Genomic DNA, 19,192 nt, shown 5'->3' on the forward strand with positions numbered 1-19,192 from the left:
TTTTTTCCCCCAGGTAAACATGTAGGCATACTGAACCTTTTGGGAAGAATGCTGCTTTACCACAGGGAAGCACTGACTGTGCCAGTGCCTTCCTCTGTCAGTTACGTAGAACTCTCTTACAATGTGCCACAGCGAATCCATTCCTAAACTGGTGTCTCAGGATTCTATCTGCTGCATGGGAAATCTGTGCAGCGTAAACCACCACCTGCCCACCCCCCCTGACAGGCACAGATATGAATTAAATCTGCTATTTCTTTTATACTGCTCATTATGCTCCTGTTTTATGCCTTGCCAGTATGCCTCTCTTCTGAAAAAAGTGGCTTGTATTTTTCAGAAATTTTTACATGCTTAAATTTTTAAAGGTTTTTTGGTTCTGTTTTTTGTTCGTTTTGTTCTTGTCCTCTTGGTTTGGTTGTTTTGGGGCGCTCTTTTCATTATTGATTTTTAATTTTTTTTATTTTTTCAAGAGGTGAGACGCTTCTAATCAAGTGTTTAAATGGACACACATTTTAACATTTGAATGAGATGGTGCCAGGCAGCACAAATACATTTCCTTTACTGCCTTGTTGCAGCAAACAGTGCAGTCAGAGTGCTCTTTTCTTTAGACTCCAGATGAGCTTTTTTGTACTTTATTTGTCAGTAATAGGGCTTCTGAGAGGTTTTGGTAAAAATCCATCACTGCAGGCTGATGAATCCAGATCTGCTTTTCTTCAGCTGACAGTGAATAACTGTTACCAGCTTTCCATGAGTTATTTTATTTACAAATAGTATGGAGTAACTTGTAAGCAATTTCATGTTGGTGGATGGTTGAAATTATTTACTTATGTGAGGCCAGAAGTAGTTCAGTGTAACCCTGATGAGCTGTTTTCCCCCTTCTTAACAAGTTGCCAGCCTCTTGAACCATCAGAGTCTTGTAGCTTTGGACTCTCTGAGCAGCTTCCTAATACTTCTTGTTTAATCAGAGTAGTACTATATTTAAATGTGTTTGTAGGTGCTGTATTTTACACTCAGAATTAGCCCTTTTTGTGTATGTGTAAGAAAATAAGATTTTTTCCTCTTCTTTTTGAATTTCCAAGTTCATCCCTCTTCCTCAGTTCATATTTTGATTGTCTCTCTCTGCAAAAATGCAGCCTGAAAATGCTTAAAAAATTAGGTTGATTCCAGAGTTAACACAAACAGTTAGGAGGTGACTCACTTCTCTGGGTATCTCTGAAATTCCTGTTTTATTTGTTCTGCTTAAGTTACATTACTTTCTGTCATCTTCATATTTTGCTGCCTCATTGCTTTCTTGGCTTGTCAGATCATTAATAAACATATTTAGGATAATGAAAGTTAAAATGCTGTGTCATCACCTTGACAAGTTTCCACCACATTGTTGTTTCATATTTTCTGTCTCCTGTTCAGCTGTTTAGAAGATTGCCTTTTACCATCATAGTGCAACATCGATTCTGTGTGAGCTCTTTGTGGTTACTGCATGACTTCATCTCATCCTGGGAGCTCTCCTGGTGGCAGCCAGGGAGCCATGGGAGAATATAAACATATATGAGCTGTAGAAGTGAGTAACAGGAACCCAAAACCTCCTGGATATCCTCAAATCAGGGGATATTGGCTGCTTTGGGGCTCCTGCACCAAGCACAGTTCCTCTGCCTCTCAAGATAGGAGACTTCAGCCTGAAAGTCTTCTTTCTGTGATCCAAACTGTGCTTTGAGGATCAGCATGGTGATGCTGTTTGTAAAATAGTCTCCTAGGCTACGTCTGAACCAGGTGAAGTGGCTCTATCTCCTGATCCAAGCCAAAGTTTTATTCTCATCCGTAAGGAGTCTGTCAAATTTGCATTTCATATGCATGTGAAAGAGAAAAGAAAAAACAGAATAAATCAAAATGTCTCTGAAATAAGAAAGATGAAAACTACCACTTTTTTTGCAAGTTAGAAAAAATATTAAATTGTAATTCCAGGGATTTGAATTTCAAGTTACATATTTTTCTTCTAATCTTTAATTTCTGCTATTATAGTTATTAGAAGGTATTACAGTGATATTTTTTAATGTGGTGGGATTCCACGCAATTTTCCAGTCCTGTCAAATGATGACAAATGGAGTTTGTAGATCCGGTCATTTTGGATGTGCTTGTACACCGTTCCAAAGCCAGATGTCTCCTTCAGAGTCGTGTAAATAATTAGTTTCTTTTTTTCTGGCAGATAAAGCCAGTAAAAATAAACTTTCTCGCTTCATACAAAATTAAATGTTTGAAAATTTCTGCTGGATAATAGCCTTTTTAGGTGAAATTAATTTCTTTTTAATGTGAAAGGGTAGACTTCAATAAAATTTCAAATATTTCAGGCACCTGTTTAAAATAAAAAGACAATTTTAAGGGAAGGGGACCTATATTTCCAGAAGTTTAGATACCTTTTTCAGTGTTGAGTGGGAATAGGTGCCTGGTAGAGTGCTGAAAAGTAAGATGAGGTGCTGACAAGGAGGCCACGTTTCCAGATGGAAACCAGCCCATTTTTTATTTGTTTGTTTTCATTCTGTGAAATCTGACGTGTTACCCAGAGCATTTTACACTTGCCAGCTGTCACTTTCCAATGTAAGAAGCTCTGCCAGAGTGCTTCCAACCAGCTCTAGCTCAGCATGTATCTCAGCAGGCAGTCTGGGAGTTTGAGTCAAGGTCGCTGTTCTCCAAGTGCAGCACCTGCGTTTTGTGCGCACACCTGAGCCTGAGCCTCAGTTTCCTGAGGGTGCCTTGGGTTTGTTACACATTGAAGGAGAGTGTGAGAAAAGGGGATTAACGTGTGTTTTGTGGAAACATGCTGCTTGCCAACTTACTAGGTCTCCGTGGACAAGGAGATTAATACAAATTGCCAGCTGCATTCCAGTATCTTGCTTTCCCTGTAAAGTATTCCTGTGCTCTGTCTTATGATGACACTCCCACACAGCTGCTGAAACAGTCTTCTTGTTGCAGTGGTTGAAGGAAATTGCTGCAATTAATTTTGCTGTCTTTCTTCTCTTTGATGTATCCTTACAATTTCTTGGACAATTTTTTCAAGATTGGGTTCGGTTCAAAACCAGTCGTGTAGGGATGAAACAAACAGGAGGAAAAAGAAACATTTGAGGTTTCATTTATGTGTGCTTATGTTTCTGTTTTGATGTAGATACCAGGCAATGTAATGGATGATAAAGTACACATAAAAATATATATAGCTTCTGTTACTCACATAAAAGTGCAATAGACAGAAATAATACTTCAAAAGTGAACAATCTGAGGGAAAAAATGGATGCAGGTGCATTAGTCAAGCTAGTTTTATATCCTAGTGACTGACTATAAAGAATGACCAGACCATGAACCCTGAAGTTATGCCTCATTTCTTGGGTACAGCACACTATGTTCTGAGCAATTTCTATTTCTAGTCTTGAAGCAGTTTTAATCTTCTAGTTCACTACAAACTTGACAGTTTCCCCCTCTTTTCCTTGGGTTGCAAAATAATCTTCTTTTCCTCTAATTCCATATGCTGCTGCAATGAATGCTAGTGGATTTAGTGTTGAGCACAATAGTGGGAGACATTGTGGAGAAATAAGCTTAATGCCTTTTTCACCAGATTTTATGAATGAAGAAGGGGAGAGCTTAGCCCTCCCAGTTTCATCATATGGAAGTTATTGCAGTCAAAAAAGTGTTAAATTAGAATGTGACACTTCTAAAGCCCCCAGACATGGATGGAGATATAAAGCAAAACAATGAACCTTTAATTCTTAAAGAATTAAGCACAATTATTGAAAATAAAAGTATAAAACCAGTATTTTAGGGACAGTCAGAAAGACAGGGGTTAATCCTTAATTTCAATTTAAATAATTAATGTTAGTTTAGAAGAATGGCTGAAGTTGACCATTGGTTGTGTTATCTTGCAAATCTAATTTTACATCTTTTTAAAATGTTCTTGATTGTGTTATGATGACCTTTAAGTCTTTCATATAGCTATTATAATTAAAGGAACAAAAAGGATAAAAAACGGAACAATGGAGATATTTTTACACCCTAACATTTGTGGGGAAAATGAGGTGCAGAGCAGTAGAAATGAGCAGCCTGTGGTAGAGTAGCTCTCCAGGGGCCCCCTTTTACCTAGTTTTGTTCACTTGCCATCCCTGTCCTGTCCCCCATGACCATGTGTGACATGCCTGCGTTGCCTTTATCCACCCTGAGGTTTTCCAGAGCCTCTTCCTCCAGCAAGGTCTGTCTCCTGGTGCCGCAGTGAAGGCCAGGCATGCAGTGCTGCCCAGCCAGCTCCAGCAGGGCTCCATGTGAGCCCCCCCTGACTTGCTGCTCTCACTGGCACCATCAGGGCACTGCCCATCCAAAGTGCCTTTCCCAACTAGAGTGCCTTTCCTTTCTCAAACAGTAAGAGGATGTAGTAAAAGCAGGTAGGTGCACTCTGCAAAAGAGGAAAACAACTGGGAAGTCTTTGATCTTTAGTTTTAAAATTATCTCCTAGTAATTGTGTATTGAATCAACCATTTGAAAGGGGCAGGCTGGGGTCATTTAAAAATCTGTGAAAGATTCTACCTCAGTCTGCCTCCTTTCCCCCTTCCAGATTATATGTTTACTTGAAAACTGTGGTTGCTTAAAGAGATTGCTCAAAGAGTGATTGCTTAATGAGACCTTTTGCCTGGAATGATTTTTTTTTTGACAGCCACAAAACCATCACTTCCATTTGGTTGAGGTTGTGGTTGGAGCATAGCCTGGTACTTTAGTAAGGAGGTCAAACGCTGAAAACCCCATACTGTCTTGGATGCAACCAAACAGACAAAAAAAAATCCAAGTCATGCTGGATATGACCTCAAGTCTTAGGGCAAATTTACACAAAGTGTAAACTCTCCGAGGTGGTTGGTGCTCCCTGGCTGCCCATCGGTCGCTTCCACGCTCCTCTTTCTTGACAGGTTATTTCATCAATGGTGTGAACAATTTAACCAGCAGAAGAAACCAGCAGTGGCAGCCCTAGTTGGGTTGGGAAAGGGAGGAGGGGAGAGAATGAAGTAGAGAGGACAGCTTGTATTTATGAGTCTGTCTTTTGAGTTCATAAAAGTCAGTTAAGAATGCATAACCAGCCCCAGAAATTGTTTTAGCTGCATCTGCTTTTGATGGAAAACATTTTGTGTAGCTGTGACCTCTTACAAAAATGACAAATCCCCCAAAACCCCCTCAAACTTCTTGCAACTGGCCTGAGTACTGGTATGGTTTAATATAATGTAATTAACTGTGTCACAGAAAATAAATTAAAGATGTATTACCTCATACCATCTATTTTAGTCAGTAGCTAATAAATTTTGTGTAGTGTCTTTCTTCACCTGTCCAGAGAATAATTCAGAGGACAATCTTCAAAGAAAAGCCTTCACATGCAGCTGCAGATGGGATGTTCCTGCACTCAAAATCACAGGGAATAGCTGCTGTTCCATTCTCAATAAGTAGACAGTGTTCTGTGGATTTTATTTGCAAGCCTGAACTTCCTGAGAAATGGCACAGCTCTGAGTGCTAAAAGAACCATAAAGTAACATCTTACTGTTGTCAAAGTGTACCCTGAGTCTCAGCCATCTGGATTACAGTCCAGGAAGGAATTATCAGTAACATGCTTTAAATAACTGTTGTATAGTGCTGCAAGAATTTTTCCATGTAATAACAAACATCACATTTTATTGATTAGTTGAAGAGCTTGTTTTCTATACAGAAAATACATGTATGTCTCCCTTCTTGCTTTACAATACAAGTAGCATAGTCTTCCACTTGCAAACTGGCAGGCAGCCTTCACTTACAATAATCTTATGCAGTAGTTGTTATAATTATTATTGGGGAGATTTATTCTTATTTTAATAACTTTTAAAACTGCTTGTTAAGAGGGTGAGGAAAACTTTAGCTTAAGATTTGTTTTGTACAGGTTGTTACTTTTCCTAGTTTAGTGAGACCAATTAAAGTTAATACTTGTGTGCTTCCCTGCATCCAGCTTTTCTGCTCACATTTTAAACAATTTTCCCTTCAAATTTAACTTCTTAAAGCTTTTTTTCTTTTTTCTCTATGAGAAAAGTTCAGTTGCTTCTGTTTTGTTTTTTTTCCCTTTACTGATTTGCAAGAAATGGAACTTTCACTTGGGCTCAAGTAGTCTTTAACTCAAATATTTTTGTGGTTGAAAGGATGACAGAGTGTGCTGAGACACCTCTGTCCTAATCCTGCCTCCTCCTGCATAAGGTACTTAACCTCCCTGTGTTCTATCTATAAAATACATTTAATAATACTTAATGGTTTTACTGCCCTTTGAAAATGTAAAGTGCTATGTGAGTGCCAATTACTTTTATTATATTCCCTGATGGAAGGCCTCAACATATTTGTGTTAAATGGTTACTGCTAATGCACTTTCTGGAATAATCTTTGGTTAACAAAGTGCAACCACTGCAGAAAAACCCCTGTGTTTAAGTCAAGGCTGACACAGTGACAGGTGAGAGAAAGTCAGGACTTGGCAGCATTCAGCTTCACTGGGGAGGTTTGTGTCCTGGCTCAGGGATGGGCTCAGCCACAGCACTGCCCAGCTCTTCTTCTCGCCAAGGAGGAAATCTTGAGCTTCAGACACATATCCTGACCATCCACCAGCATAGGACAGATCTTCAGGCAGTCAGATAAATCCTACAGAGTAATCTGCTTGTGCTGCTCTTCAGAGAGAACTTGTGGTGCCTAAAACCATCAGGAACACTTCCCAGCTAAGGTTTGGCTCTCATGCTGGGTGTTCTTGCAGACCTCCAGGCAGAACATAGTCCATTTCCCTAGGAGCATTGCCAGCCAAGCTGGTTTTGTGCTGGAGAATTCTCATGTTCCTCTCAGGCAAGGCACCAGTATTTCATAAAAAAGTGGCAAGGATTTGTCAGGAGAAGAGAATGTATATCTGACCAGTGGCAATTTTCTGTCACTACCCCTGAAGTGTTTCCATGGCCCTAAATTCTAATTGTGCTTGGAGCAAAGTATTGCTTTGAGTATGTGAAATTTTACTTGCCTAACTTATTTAAAAGCTTTCTCTGGCATAGGAAACTTGGAATAGGACAGTATTTAATATATGTGATGTAGACAGAGTCCACTTGGTCCTAGTTTAGACTGGTGTGTACCTGAGGAAAAATAGGTTCCTGTACTGAACAAGGAATTGGTTATTTGGACCAGGAATGGTCTCAGGAACTTTTTTAAACTCCTCATTCTGAAAATATATGGACTGGACAGGTCTGAAAAAGCACGTACTTTTTGCACAAGCAGAAAACGCTGAGTGAAGTAATGATAACTTGATATATTCCTGGATAGGAGCTGAAACTGTTCTCATTTATCTGAGAAATGCATTTCAGAATCATCACATTGCAGCTTTTAAGTGGAGGCAGAACAGACCAGCTCTTAGAAATGGGAATGGAACTAAAAGTGACAAGTGTGACATCCCTGCAGCATCCTGCTCCAGGGACAGTGTCAGGTAGGCAGTTTGGCTGGATGTTCTGCCTGCCAAACTGTTAGGCAACTTTCCTAAGGCCAGCTCAGGGAGGGTGGAAACCTCCACTAGAGGTGAAGAGCAAAAGCTTGCTTGGTCTTGACTTTCAGTATGAATACAGACTGTGAAAGCAGGGCCTCATCTTCCTTCTGACTTTTCGGGGTTTTGCCCAAAACCCCAAACATTCCTAACCGCTATTAAATTTACACCTGTAAATTGTAATTTTTGTTTTTCAGGAAGAAGTTTAAAATCATTAGAGCTGAAAATGTAAAAACATGAAGTACAATTTTCAAAAGGAATTAACAGTAATTAAGAGCAGATGCTGTTCTCTTTGATCTCAAGAAATTTAATTTAGAGAAAAGGTTGTTTACACTCAGACGAGACAGTGTGTAAGTTTGGATTGGTTTGCTGCTATACTATAATTATACAGGCAGAAAAAATAGAGAATTGTGAAAGAGCAGACACAGTAGTTAGAGGCTCTTACAACTGTGCCACTTGCTTTGTGTTTGTCTTTCAGATTTCCTCCCAGGAGCTCAGTAAATTGTAGCTAATTTTTTTCTGACCACACTTACAGAAACAAAAGCAATATCCTTTAAAAAAATGAAAGAACAAAACTACTCTTCTAGCAAAATATTTGGATTGAAAATGTTGAGGTTTAGAGATCTTTGAACTTCGGTCTTCAAAATAAGTCTTGATTTAAAACACTGGTGTTGTGTAAACAATTAAACCAATATGTCCATGTCATACTGTAAGTGCCCTTAGGAGGAAGAACTTAATAAAAGTGTCTTATAATTTTGGTCTGAAGATCTGTGGAAAGAAATAGGAATGAGTAGCATTATAGACATAGTTGTGTGGATACTGAGGCTCAAAGAAAACAGTGTTTGTGATTCTCTGATTCACTTGGCCTCAGAATTTGTTTTGCTCTGCTGTTGTTGTGTACAGACAAGGCTATCGTCAAGGTGTGGGTTTTAGGCACCTCTTAACTAAAAGGTTTCAGGGCTCAGCCTTAAAGGTTGAAGAGGCTGAGTGATCCGTGCAATTTCAGAACAGAATGTCATGTCATGTGCTAGATAAATGCATAGATGCAGTCTCACCACTCTCTTTAAAGTGGAGAGGTTGGGTACCCAGCTCGTGGCATTAAAAAAGGCGCAGATTTCACCACTCGATCAAACAGTGGTGACTGAGGTATTGGTCCTTCAGTGTGCTTTAGGTTAGGAAGAACAGATATTTTTCCTCTCTATGGCTGTTTTTTCGAGAACAGAACTTGCCTAGGAATTATTTTGCTGTTTGCCTTTCATCTACTTAGATATTTTTCTCAATACAAGCCTCTCTTTATTTTGTTGCTTTATTGGATGGTTACTAGCAATTAGGTTGCAGCACCCACCACTACTTTCTGCTGTCTTTGCCAGCCTAATTAGTGTTCTGTTCCAAATGTGGTTTATTACATGACTGTCACATGACTGAGGCACTGTACTGAATTGTAAACAACAACCTTTTCTAGTGGTTGTTGCCACTTTTCAAAACACTGCATTAAGATAGAAAAAAACCAGTGGTCTGTTGGGACACATTTAAGACACAAAATTTAGGTGTTCTGATTTCCCACAACTTTTTTGTAGAGTTCAATATCCTGTTTTTTGCCGTAGGTAGTATTATAAAAATTTCTGTTGCTGTTAAGTTAAAGACATAGGAGACAAGCTGGCAGGATGTTTAAGACTTTAGTGTTGAACATATTCATAAGCTTGCTGGAAAAAAAAAGGTCTGAATAACAGTGATAAAATTATGGATGTTATTGAGTTGAATAACATAATGAAGATAAGGACAGACTGAAACAGTCTGCAGTCCTGGTCTCACTGTCTCTAAAAGAATGTAGCTGAACTGGAAAATGCTCCAAGAAGGACAACATTGTTTCAAAGGTGAACAGAGTAACTTTCATCTAAGGAGTGACTGAATATAATTATAATGTTTGGAAAAGAGAAGTGAGATGATGACCTAGGGAATGATGGAATCTTCCAATACAATAATTAGATTTTTCAAGAGATAGTCAGAGAGAATTGTTTGTTTATTTCAGAACAACAGGAGATTGTGATTTACCTAGTGTTAACTGAGAGTATGAAAATTCTTACTGGCAACTACTGCTTCAAAGTATATAAAACATATCTGAAGTGCATTAAATGCCGAATTGGTTCAGAAAGCACCTGGAGAAACTTGGAGGGAAAAATGTTATGGGACATCAATTACAAAAAGATCATTTCCAGGTCTGCAAGTCTGAGCTGTATACCTCTGGAACATGAGGAAAGTTCCTGTAGAAGCCTATTTTTCCTGCTGTATTTTTTGCCATAAACATCTGGTATCAATTTCTGTTGTAAATGGGATACTTTGATAGATGGAGGTTTGCTATTGCTTTTAAAACTGTTTATTGCTTTTATTTTACTTTCCTTCAAAGCATCTGGAGACAGACTCATTCTTTATGACATGATAATGTTTATTTTCTTGCAAAAATTGTTTGACATTAATCTTTTAGGTACACATCATGGTAATTAGGAGATATAGTATAAGCATATAGGTTGGATTAGATTTGGATCACATGTAAAAGGAAGGATTTCTTTTTTTTTTTTTTCCCATTTACTTAGGTGATTTTGAGCATTCTGAACACCCTGTAGTTGTGTCTTATTAGTAGAAACTGCAAAATTATGATAATGATCCTCAAATGTTAGTAAGTGCCAGTGGAGGGCTTCCTGTTGAATGATTGAATCTACGATGTCACTGGCTATTGGGTCTCAGAGAATGGTAATTGCTATGGAAATTGTTCCTCATAAAATGGGTAGCTACTTATTTGGTCAAAAGTCACTAAGGCAAATGATGAATTTATTATTTTCAGAAAGATTGGTAAAATTTTTCACACACACACACACACACAGATACATATACATGAGTTGGTAGTGGTTATTTCAGAGAACTGAAGAGTGCACAATGTATGTTCCCTTAGCAAATGAAAATTGTCTGAGCTTTATGTTGTTCCTTACTGCAATCAAACAACTTAGAGCATAAACTACTTTTCTCAAGAGTGTATGTTTTACCAAATACTATTTCCACTAGTCCTTGTGTTCAAACTCCCAGGTTACAAAGATATTTGCTTATTTGTTTTGTAAATAAATAGTTACTGTATTCCTTTTTTTTTAAGATGATGGGATCATACAATTTTGAATTGCCAAATCTAAAGTCATGCTTGCCAAAGCATGTCTAAAAAATAGAGATTTGTGTAATACTGCCACTCATGCAGCGCATAATGCCACTTTATACTAGAAAGGAAAATCACTTAATTTGAACATTACAGTTTTGCATTCTACAGGGAAGTTTATTTGCCCCTTACTCCTAGCTGAATTCACTAAAGATCATTCGAGCTTTTCAGAAATTCAGATTTCCATATTCCTACAAGAATTTCTGTTATAACGTTTGTTGTTGGCAATCATTCAGAAATGCTGTTAATTTATCTGTGTTTGAAAAAGGAGGAACAGTCTAGGCATGGCTTTTGTCCTCTAAGCATCTTTCTCCTGCCAAACATATGATACATGTCATTATGTAGGATGGACTAGTGGCAATCTAGGTTATTGATATTGATTGGTATAAGATCATGGAATTGGTCATTCTGGTATATGGAATGCGATGTAGGTTACATCCAAACTGCATCCAAATTAGTTAATTTATCAACAATGAAGTGAATGTCTGTCTTCTTCCTTAAAGCACAGTAATAAAAAATTAGAAGTAAAAAATACTGTCTGAATAATTTTCAAAACTTTCCAGCATTAAAAGAGTACTGAAATTTGAGAATTATGTGCACATCTACACATAATTTCAGCAACACTAAAGTGCAACATGCTCTACATGATTGACTGACTAATGATTTATTCATAATTTAATTTAAACTTCTGTTACATTATTCTGAATCAACTTTCTTGAACAAAAGTATGTCTTAAAAGAATTATTAGATCTTGATTAATGTTTCAAATGAAAGCAAATTCAAGGAAATTTAATGTGATGCTTGGGTAATAACTACTTTTGTTGCTAACAATGCCCCCTAATTTGCAGTCTGACTTGAAGCCAGTCTAGCTGCCAGCATGGGCTTCTCTCTGTTATGCCATTACCTTCTGTAATGCTATTCTCTTTTTCTTTGGATCTTTATCCATTGCGGTCCTTCAACCCCTCAAGACTATTTGGCTTCACAAAGAGTAACTAAATTCCTCTGACTCTTCACCAGAGGGCATATTTTTCAATGCTTTATTCATTTTGATCTTTCTCTACCTTTCTGTCTAACTTCTCATCCCACTTGCAGTATGGTTATCAGATTCAGGTAACACCGAGATAATTCAACTTTCTTTTGCTCTCAGACTTTTTATAAAGTTCATTGTCTTCATTAGATGTTTCCCAAATGCCAACAGGATGTCTGAACTATTACTACTGGTTTTTCCATGTCATTGTTAAAAATTGTCTGTGGTAAAGAAGTAAATTGTATGTCCTTCCTTTAGAAATACTTCAGTTCAGTTCATACCCTTTTGCCATACTGAAATACGAAATTTAAAATATTTTCATTCAGTGAATATGTTTGAGGGTTTTACAGTATTAGTTATCTTACAGAACTTTGTTTCATCAAATCTATTATTTTACAGAATTTTATTTTATATGGTTTTGGTTGGAAGGGACCTTAGAGATGAGCCAGTTCCATCCAACCCCCTTGCCATGGGCAGGGACACCTTCCATTAGACCAGGTTGTTCGAAATCCCCTCCATCCTGGCATTGAATGCTTCCAGGGATGGGGATGCACAGCTTCTCTGGGCAGGACATTCAGTTTTACCATTCAGTTTTAACTAAACTAACTAGCTAGTTTTATGAACAACAAGATAATAAATTTAAAATGTCACCTAAAAGCCATCAAGGCAATTATTATGTATTGTCATTTTAAGGCAATACTTAATAGGAAACCTGGTGTTTATTATTTGTTCTCCATATACAGACATTTTCTTTCTGCCAGTTTTGTGCTTGAGTGCTGTAACCAATGCTTTGTAGTTAAGAATGTTGCCCTTTTAAGTTTCAGCTCTATTGTTCAGGCTACTTCGTGACTCAGTCAAGTGCCATTTCATCAGTCTTTGAAGTCTGGAAATAATTTTTTGTACTTGGTAATAAAGGAAAAATACAGGAAAAGGCAATTATTTATTTCCTCTATTGTTACCCCACCCATAAAAAAAGAAGGGATTGCAACTGCCTAAATTCACTTCTAATGATCTATAGGTGTGTTTTATTTCAAACGTGTCAGAGCTGTTTCCTTCTACTGGATGATTTCTTGCCAATAGATTAATTGACTCTCTCAGATATTTTCATTAAATATAATTATATGAAAAACTGTTTTATCAGATGTAACAGTATTTTCTATGTTTTTGTGAACTGCATTTTGTTTATTCTCTACCTCTCTCTTACTTGAAAAACATATTTCTTGGCACATAATTTGACTTTTAAAATATGTGCCTTTTTTCTTCCTTTTTCTCAAGATAATATTCAAGTGTATGGCAGGTATATTTCTCAAAACTGACTCAGTGTATACCTTCAGAGAGGACACACACAGAAGGAAAATCCCTGCTATTTTAGGGCTGGTAAGGCAGTTTACCATTTATTCTGTATTCTGAAGATCAGTATAAATCATAACAATTCCCCCCAAAAATTATGGCAAGGTTCAGTAATGTGTTTCACGTTTAACACTGAGTAAAAAATAAATAAGACCTATTTTAAGGGAACTTCTGCACATTTTATTTTAGGAAGTTCATTCTAATTTCAAGGAATAACTTACGCGAGATCTAATAAATCGTATTGTGCAATACGTATTATTCTCCACTTCTCTTATATTTCTGGATTGAAAAAAAACATTCATGAAGAATGAGAATTCAAAAGAGACAATAATTCAATCTCTTGCATGAAATGAACACAGAGAGGACCACTGTGATTATAGTTACATGTCTACCTTCACCATTATTTTTTCTTTTTAGTTTCTTGTAGTATGGTTATAAGCCATTTCTTGTTTGCATTCATTGTTTCTAAACAATGTTTAAATACAAAGTACTTACTTCCTCCATGTTCTATAGTCCACTAGGAATATAAACAGGTGTTTCATCAGTGAATTCTTATTTCACAAATATCAGCATTTGCTCCATAGTTTGTTTGATATGCTCTTTGGTCCCTCTTCCACACACGTATCACACTTTCAGCAGAGTGAATTGTCATGAGTCTGTAAAACAGCATTCCACCAAGCGAATTTGTCTGGGGTTAGCTGATTAGAGATGTCACTTCATTTTATAGCAGGCATTTTTCCAGTTTGCCTCATGCCCCAGGCAGCGTGGTGCTGGAGCAGACAGATGCCCCTTTTTCTGCAGCGTGCACCTGGATTCCTATGCCCCTCACAACAGGTATGGGGATGGAGATGCTGTCCAGGCTCTTGCCCTGATTTCTTGGAAGAGTAGAGCCAGGACAAAACAGTAGGCTAGAAAGTTCTGACTGTTCTGACTGCAACTGGGACCCCCAGTGGACAAAACTCAGCCCAAAATATGAAGAGAACAAACATCAGTTTTATTGCTCTTTTTGGTTATCCAAAAGCTCTAAAGCACTTCTTTAACCTAATTCTCTGAATAATGTTATTCCACTTACAAAATTGGAGTGTTTTTACTGTCTCCTGTTTATTCTTTCAGGATTTGTGGATTTAACACTCCATGATCAGGTCCATCTACTGGAATGTGCCTGGTTAGAGATACTGATGATCGGCTTAGTCTGGCGCTCCATGGAACACCCAGGAAAGCTTTTGTTTGCACCTAACCTGTTACTGGACAGGTCAGTCTGCATGTCGCTGTGCCTTATTTAAGTTAACTTATTTCTGCTGCAATCAGATTCATTTTTAGCATGATATCATCTCACCAATACTACAATTTGACTGTACATCGTGTGTCAAGCAGGCTTATGGTAGGTGAGACTGGAAAACGAATGCTCAGGAATGTGATACTGGTCATTTATTGGACAAGTAACACACCTGAGATTTGTCTGCTGCTTGAAGTGCTTCCTTCCAAAGTCAGCAGTAAATTTCTCTTATAATCTCTGCTGTTTGTTGCAGAAGTAATTTAAATTAAAAACTGAATGCTATTCATTTAATTCAGATAGTTATTTTAGTTTATTTTAAATCCTCCTAGTTTTTCTTAGAATGAATTTTTCCAAGCAGCCAGACAAAATTTTGAGAGAAAATCCTCATAGAATCTCAAGTGTAGTTTTATTTATTCATAGAGAATATATTAAGTTTGGGGGTTTTTTCCTCATGAAAACTGGAGACATATATGTCAAACACATACTTGCTCCCTTCACTAAGCTTTTTTTTTTTAGCCAGTCTTGCTAATATGCTAAGTATTTCTGAGAGAAAAAATATTCATCTGTGCTGTATGGCAATATCCTGGATTTTAGCTGGCAGTCTTCATGTAACAAGTGAGAAGACTGATAATTTAAAATATATTTTCTACTCTCTTGATATAAATTCAAACTCTCTTTTCCTAGTCGTGTGTATTGGAAAAAAGTGGCACAGCACACCACAACAGTGTGAAAAGTTTCATGAAAAATTTCAATTAAATTTTCAGGCAAAATTTCTTAGGATAGAGTAATCTTAGCTATTGGTGCCCCTTTTAGTTGAAGACTACTGCCCACACAGCAGAGCTGGCAGGGGAGAGCTGCTGTGCACAGAGGTCACTTCTTTGGCATCTTGGTCTATACTGGAAGTGGCAGAAGAGCCAAACTGAGATGGAGTATTCAGAGAGGCAGCTAAGAGCTGGGCAAGCTCCTGACCTCATCAGGTAGCTGCCAGGGCACAGGGGTGGCAACAGAATGTCAGGGGCAGTGCCCTCAGCTACTGCAGCTACCAGGGGTGTAAACTAATCAAAATTCTCATTAGCAGAAAAATTTCTTATGATCAGCTTGCTCCGTTGACTGTGGGGTACTGAGTTTCCATGGTTGCATTCATGCAGTGTTAATCCTTTGATTCCCTGCCCTCTATTTGCACACACACCCCCAGGATTTACTTTTAGCATTTTAGTAAAATACAAATGATAAAACATAACAGAATAAAACGAAATATTTCCCAATAACAGAGAAATGCTTATTGCCTTAGGAAAAATCCTATTCCACCTGTGTAAGCACAATGATCTGTGAGCTATGAAACTGAGCTATGGAACTAGAAGAGTATAAAATACATTCTTGTTTTAGGTACAGAAAATATCTGCTTGTCTAAATGTAAGTATAGTCTGCACAAAAAGCTGCAACAGTTTTGAAATAATTTTGAAATTTTGGTCTTCTTCAACTTAAAATCCATATGCTCTCAGTAAAATGGAGTTTAAGCAGTTGATTCACACAGTTTTAAGTCAACTGTTGGATTAAAGAAAACCATTGCATGCAACTAGAACTTCAGGGCTCTTTGTTTTCTAAATTTCAATTGAGACTGTAAAAATGTAGATCTATTACATCTTCTAATTTTCAAATAATAAGAAACATGTTTCTAAGTCATCGTATACTTGCCTCACTCCATTTGGTAGGGATATTTGCAGAAAGTAAAATAATAAATTACTTGACTCTGGGAAGCAGTGATATGCTAATCAGTTAAATAACTCTTAATTTACTTCTTAATTAGTACTAAAAATATTTTGATGTGGTAATTTGATTTGGGCAAATTGGCTTTTGAGAATGTTATAGAGCAAAAATCTGTTGTTTGTCAAGTTTCAGAGGGCAGGACAGACACTGATTCAAAGCCTGTTTCTCTCAATGAAGTCCTTCCACTGCATCAAATATTCATAGAACTAGAAAATGGTTTGGGTTGGAAGGGACCTTAAATATCACTAGTGCCAGCCCCCCTTCCATGGGCAGGGACACCTTTCCCTAGACCCCATTTCTCAGAGTCCCATCCAACACTTCTATACTTAGTGAAAACTCTCTATTGTTAATATAGAGTTTTAACATGCTTTGTGTATGCCTCTAGATCTCTGTGATCATTCTGTTGCAGACATCCTCTCTGATCTGAGAACTCCTTTCATTTTAGCATTCAGGCTTATCCTGATTCTAACAGATTCTTTTTGTCAAGGACCTTTGATATAGGTAGTCATTTGTATACATCTGTTCCTAAAGCTTAGGTCACACCAAATTTTATTATACAACTTTTCTTGCCCTTTGGCTAGATAAATACAGTCTTGTCTTGTTAACATCTATCTGAAATGTCATAAAAATAACCTTTCAGCTTTGCTGTTTTTTGAAAAAAATATGATCATTCTTCACCCAACTCACTCCTCCTACTTGGGTCATATTAGACATATGCTTGTCTTGTCTCTGAAGATCTTTTGCAAACTGTCTTTTCTAATTCTATGCGAGTCAGCCAGTTACATTTTTAAATAAATACTTCTTCAACTTTCCTTTGCGACAATTCACACTTGGAAGACTTCTTGAAAAAATCCGTAAATCAGACCTTAATTAATAATTCTATGTTGCTTTTAAAAATTTTTCTTTGCCTGTAAGAAAATAATTACACAACAATTAAGTTGACAGCATGTGTAGACTGCTGTCTTCTGTATGGATGAATATAATCGCATTATCTCTTTTTCTTCCCAGTCTGCATTGTAATTAGTGCATTTTGTGAGATAAAGCATCCTTTCTTATTCTGTAAATGCATTACCCAAATATTTGAGTCTTGATTCAAAATTTAAACAGTCTGCCAGTTATGTAGGACTAGTAGACTTTTACAGTGTACCACTGCTGCTATTAAAATGCTCAAATGACAATAATTATATATTAGAAAAACAAGCTCAATCAGGAAATACAATGACAAACTCACAGTGCTGTACTTTAATGTACAGTACTTACTGAAATCAAATAATAAGTTCAAGATTTTATATTCTGTTTTTGAGAATTACTATATTGTATAAGGCAAATTCAGAAGTAAAGGCCTAGGTTTCTAGTAGGACAAACCAGATGTTTCCTGTCTGGAGGGTTCCCAAGAAACTAGGCCCTAAAAATGTCATTAGAACAGGGTTGGAATTTGTCAGGCCTGACAGTAGACTGTGTATAATTTTGAAGAAAATGTAATGTTTCTTCAGGAATAAGAAAGTTGTATTTTACTTTAGTTTGAAAGGATTTGTTGCATTCAGATATCATGCCGATCCCAGGTTACTCAGAGGCTTGAAACATAATTATAAAGAAAATCATGCTAGAAGTAGCTCACTTGAAACATTGTCAGTTTCAGCAAAATGGGAAATGCAGTGCTGCATTTTAAAAAGGAAGCCTGGTGACCACAGCAAAGAAGCTGATGAGATGCCATCTAAAGAAGAGAAGTGGCTGAAATTGTGAAATTGAATGAAAATGACATAGTGATAAAGAGTCACTGTGAATTTTGTAAGAGCAAGCCACGAATACCTTGATGTCCTTTAAGAAATTAGCATGCAAGGAGATGATGGACATCATGTTGAATTTCCAAAAAGTATTAAACAAGTTCCAAATTTTATGTAGACAAATGTGATGGAATGTATGTAGGAGAGTAATAATTCTGATCTTCCTAAACAGCATTCTGAGTTGATCTTTCCATCTCATTGTTACCAGCGATTAGTTCTATAGAACCAGCATTTCTTTGCTTGTCAGTAGTCAGAGACTGCAGCTCTCCCTCCCCCAGGGAATGTTCACAACAGGAATAGTACAGAATAATAATATTATTCTGCATTATTCCTGTTGTAAACATGAAATAATACAGATCATTGCCATTCCTCTGTTTAATTCTGTGCTTCATCTCTGCTTAGAAAACTGTGCCTTTCTGATTTTCTTTGTCTTGACAGTAATACTGAAAGAATTGGAGAGGTACCTAGAGGTGTTGTACAGAAAATCAATAGAGATACAAGCCTTGCTACAAAGACTAACTAAATGGACTGACTTCTCTGCCTGTGATTCTCACTAGAAGAATGGGAACAAAGTAAAGATGATAGGATTTGTAGCAAGTCATGAGCACATTGAGAAGATGTGTGGTAGTCCTGCAGTTATTATCGCTTCCAGCCCAGCACTAGAGGTAGTCACTTGACACCAGCAGATCCAAATGCCTGTATGCTTAGCCCACAGCTAAATATACCTTTGGTATGAGACAGTATGGCTGTCTTCATGTTATTTTCTACTGCTATTTTCTTATCATGGTTGTAAAAAGTCTCTCATAGCAAAAAAATCTGTCTAGGGACTTATAAAATTTCAGTTCAATACAGTCAGTATTTTGGTGTTTCTATTGGGTTTTTTGCTTCTTTTTATGGAGAAAACTAGTCTGTTTTTCAGAACAGAAACTTACTGGAAACTTACTTCCACTTTCAGTGCTTGATGGAGATTTTTATTCTCTCTAAATAGAAGAATTTATTTTTTACTGACTTTTGTATTGAGCAATGGCAGGAGACTGTGGATCTCTTTGAACTGCAACTAACACCAATAGCAAAAAACCTTACAGCATTCACTGTGGGACAGGGTAGCTGATCAATTTCCTGCTTTCATGGCTTTTTTTCTGAACTTTTCTCACTATATCTGAAAAAAATTTTTTACATTCTTTATGTAAATATATTGGTAGAGATAAAATTAGATACAATAGAAGAGCATCAAGATGAAATCTGAGTATGTTTT

At 37.1% G+C, this 19,192-nt stretch overlaps 1 protein-coding gene across 1 annotated transcript in view; it reads left to right on the top strand.

Moving 5' to 3' along the window:
• Positions 1–19,192, top strand: part of ESR1 (estrogen receptor 1) — a 157,075-nt gene that overhangs the window by 118,977 nt on the left and 18,906 nt on the right. The window contains 1 exon segment of the mRNA XM_063151316.1: positions 14,224–14,362. Within this exon segment, the coding sequence (XP_063007386.1) occupies positions 14,224–14,362 (139 nt within the window).

Source organism: Melospiza melodia, chromosome 3, assembly GCF_035770615.1.
Source record: "Melospiza melodia melodia isolate bMelMel2 chromosome 3, bMelMel2.pri, whole genome shotgun sequence".
In the NCBI taxonomy this organism is placed as follows: Eukaryota; Metazoa; Chordata; class Aves; order Passeriformes; family Passerellidae; genus Melospiza; species Melospiza melodia.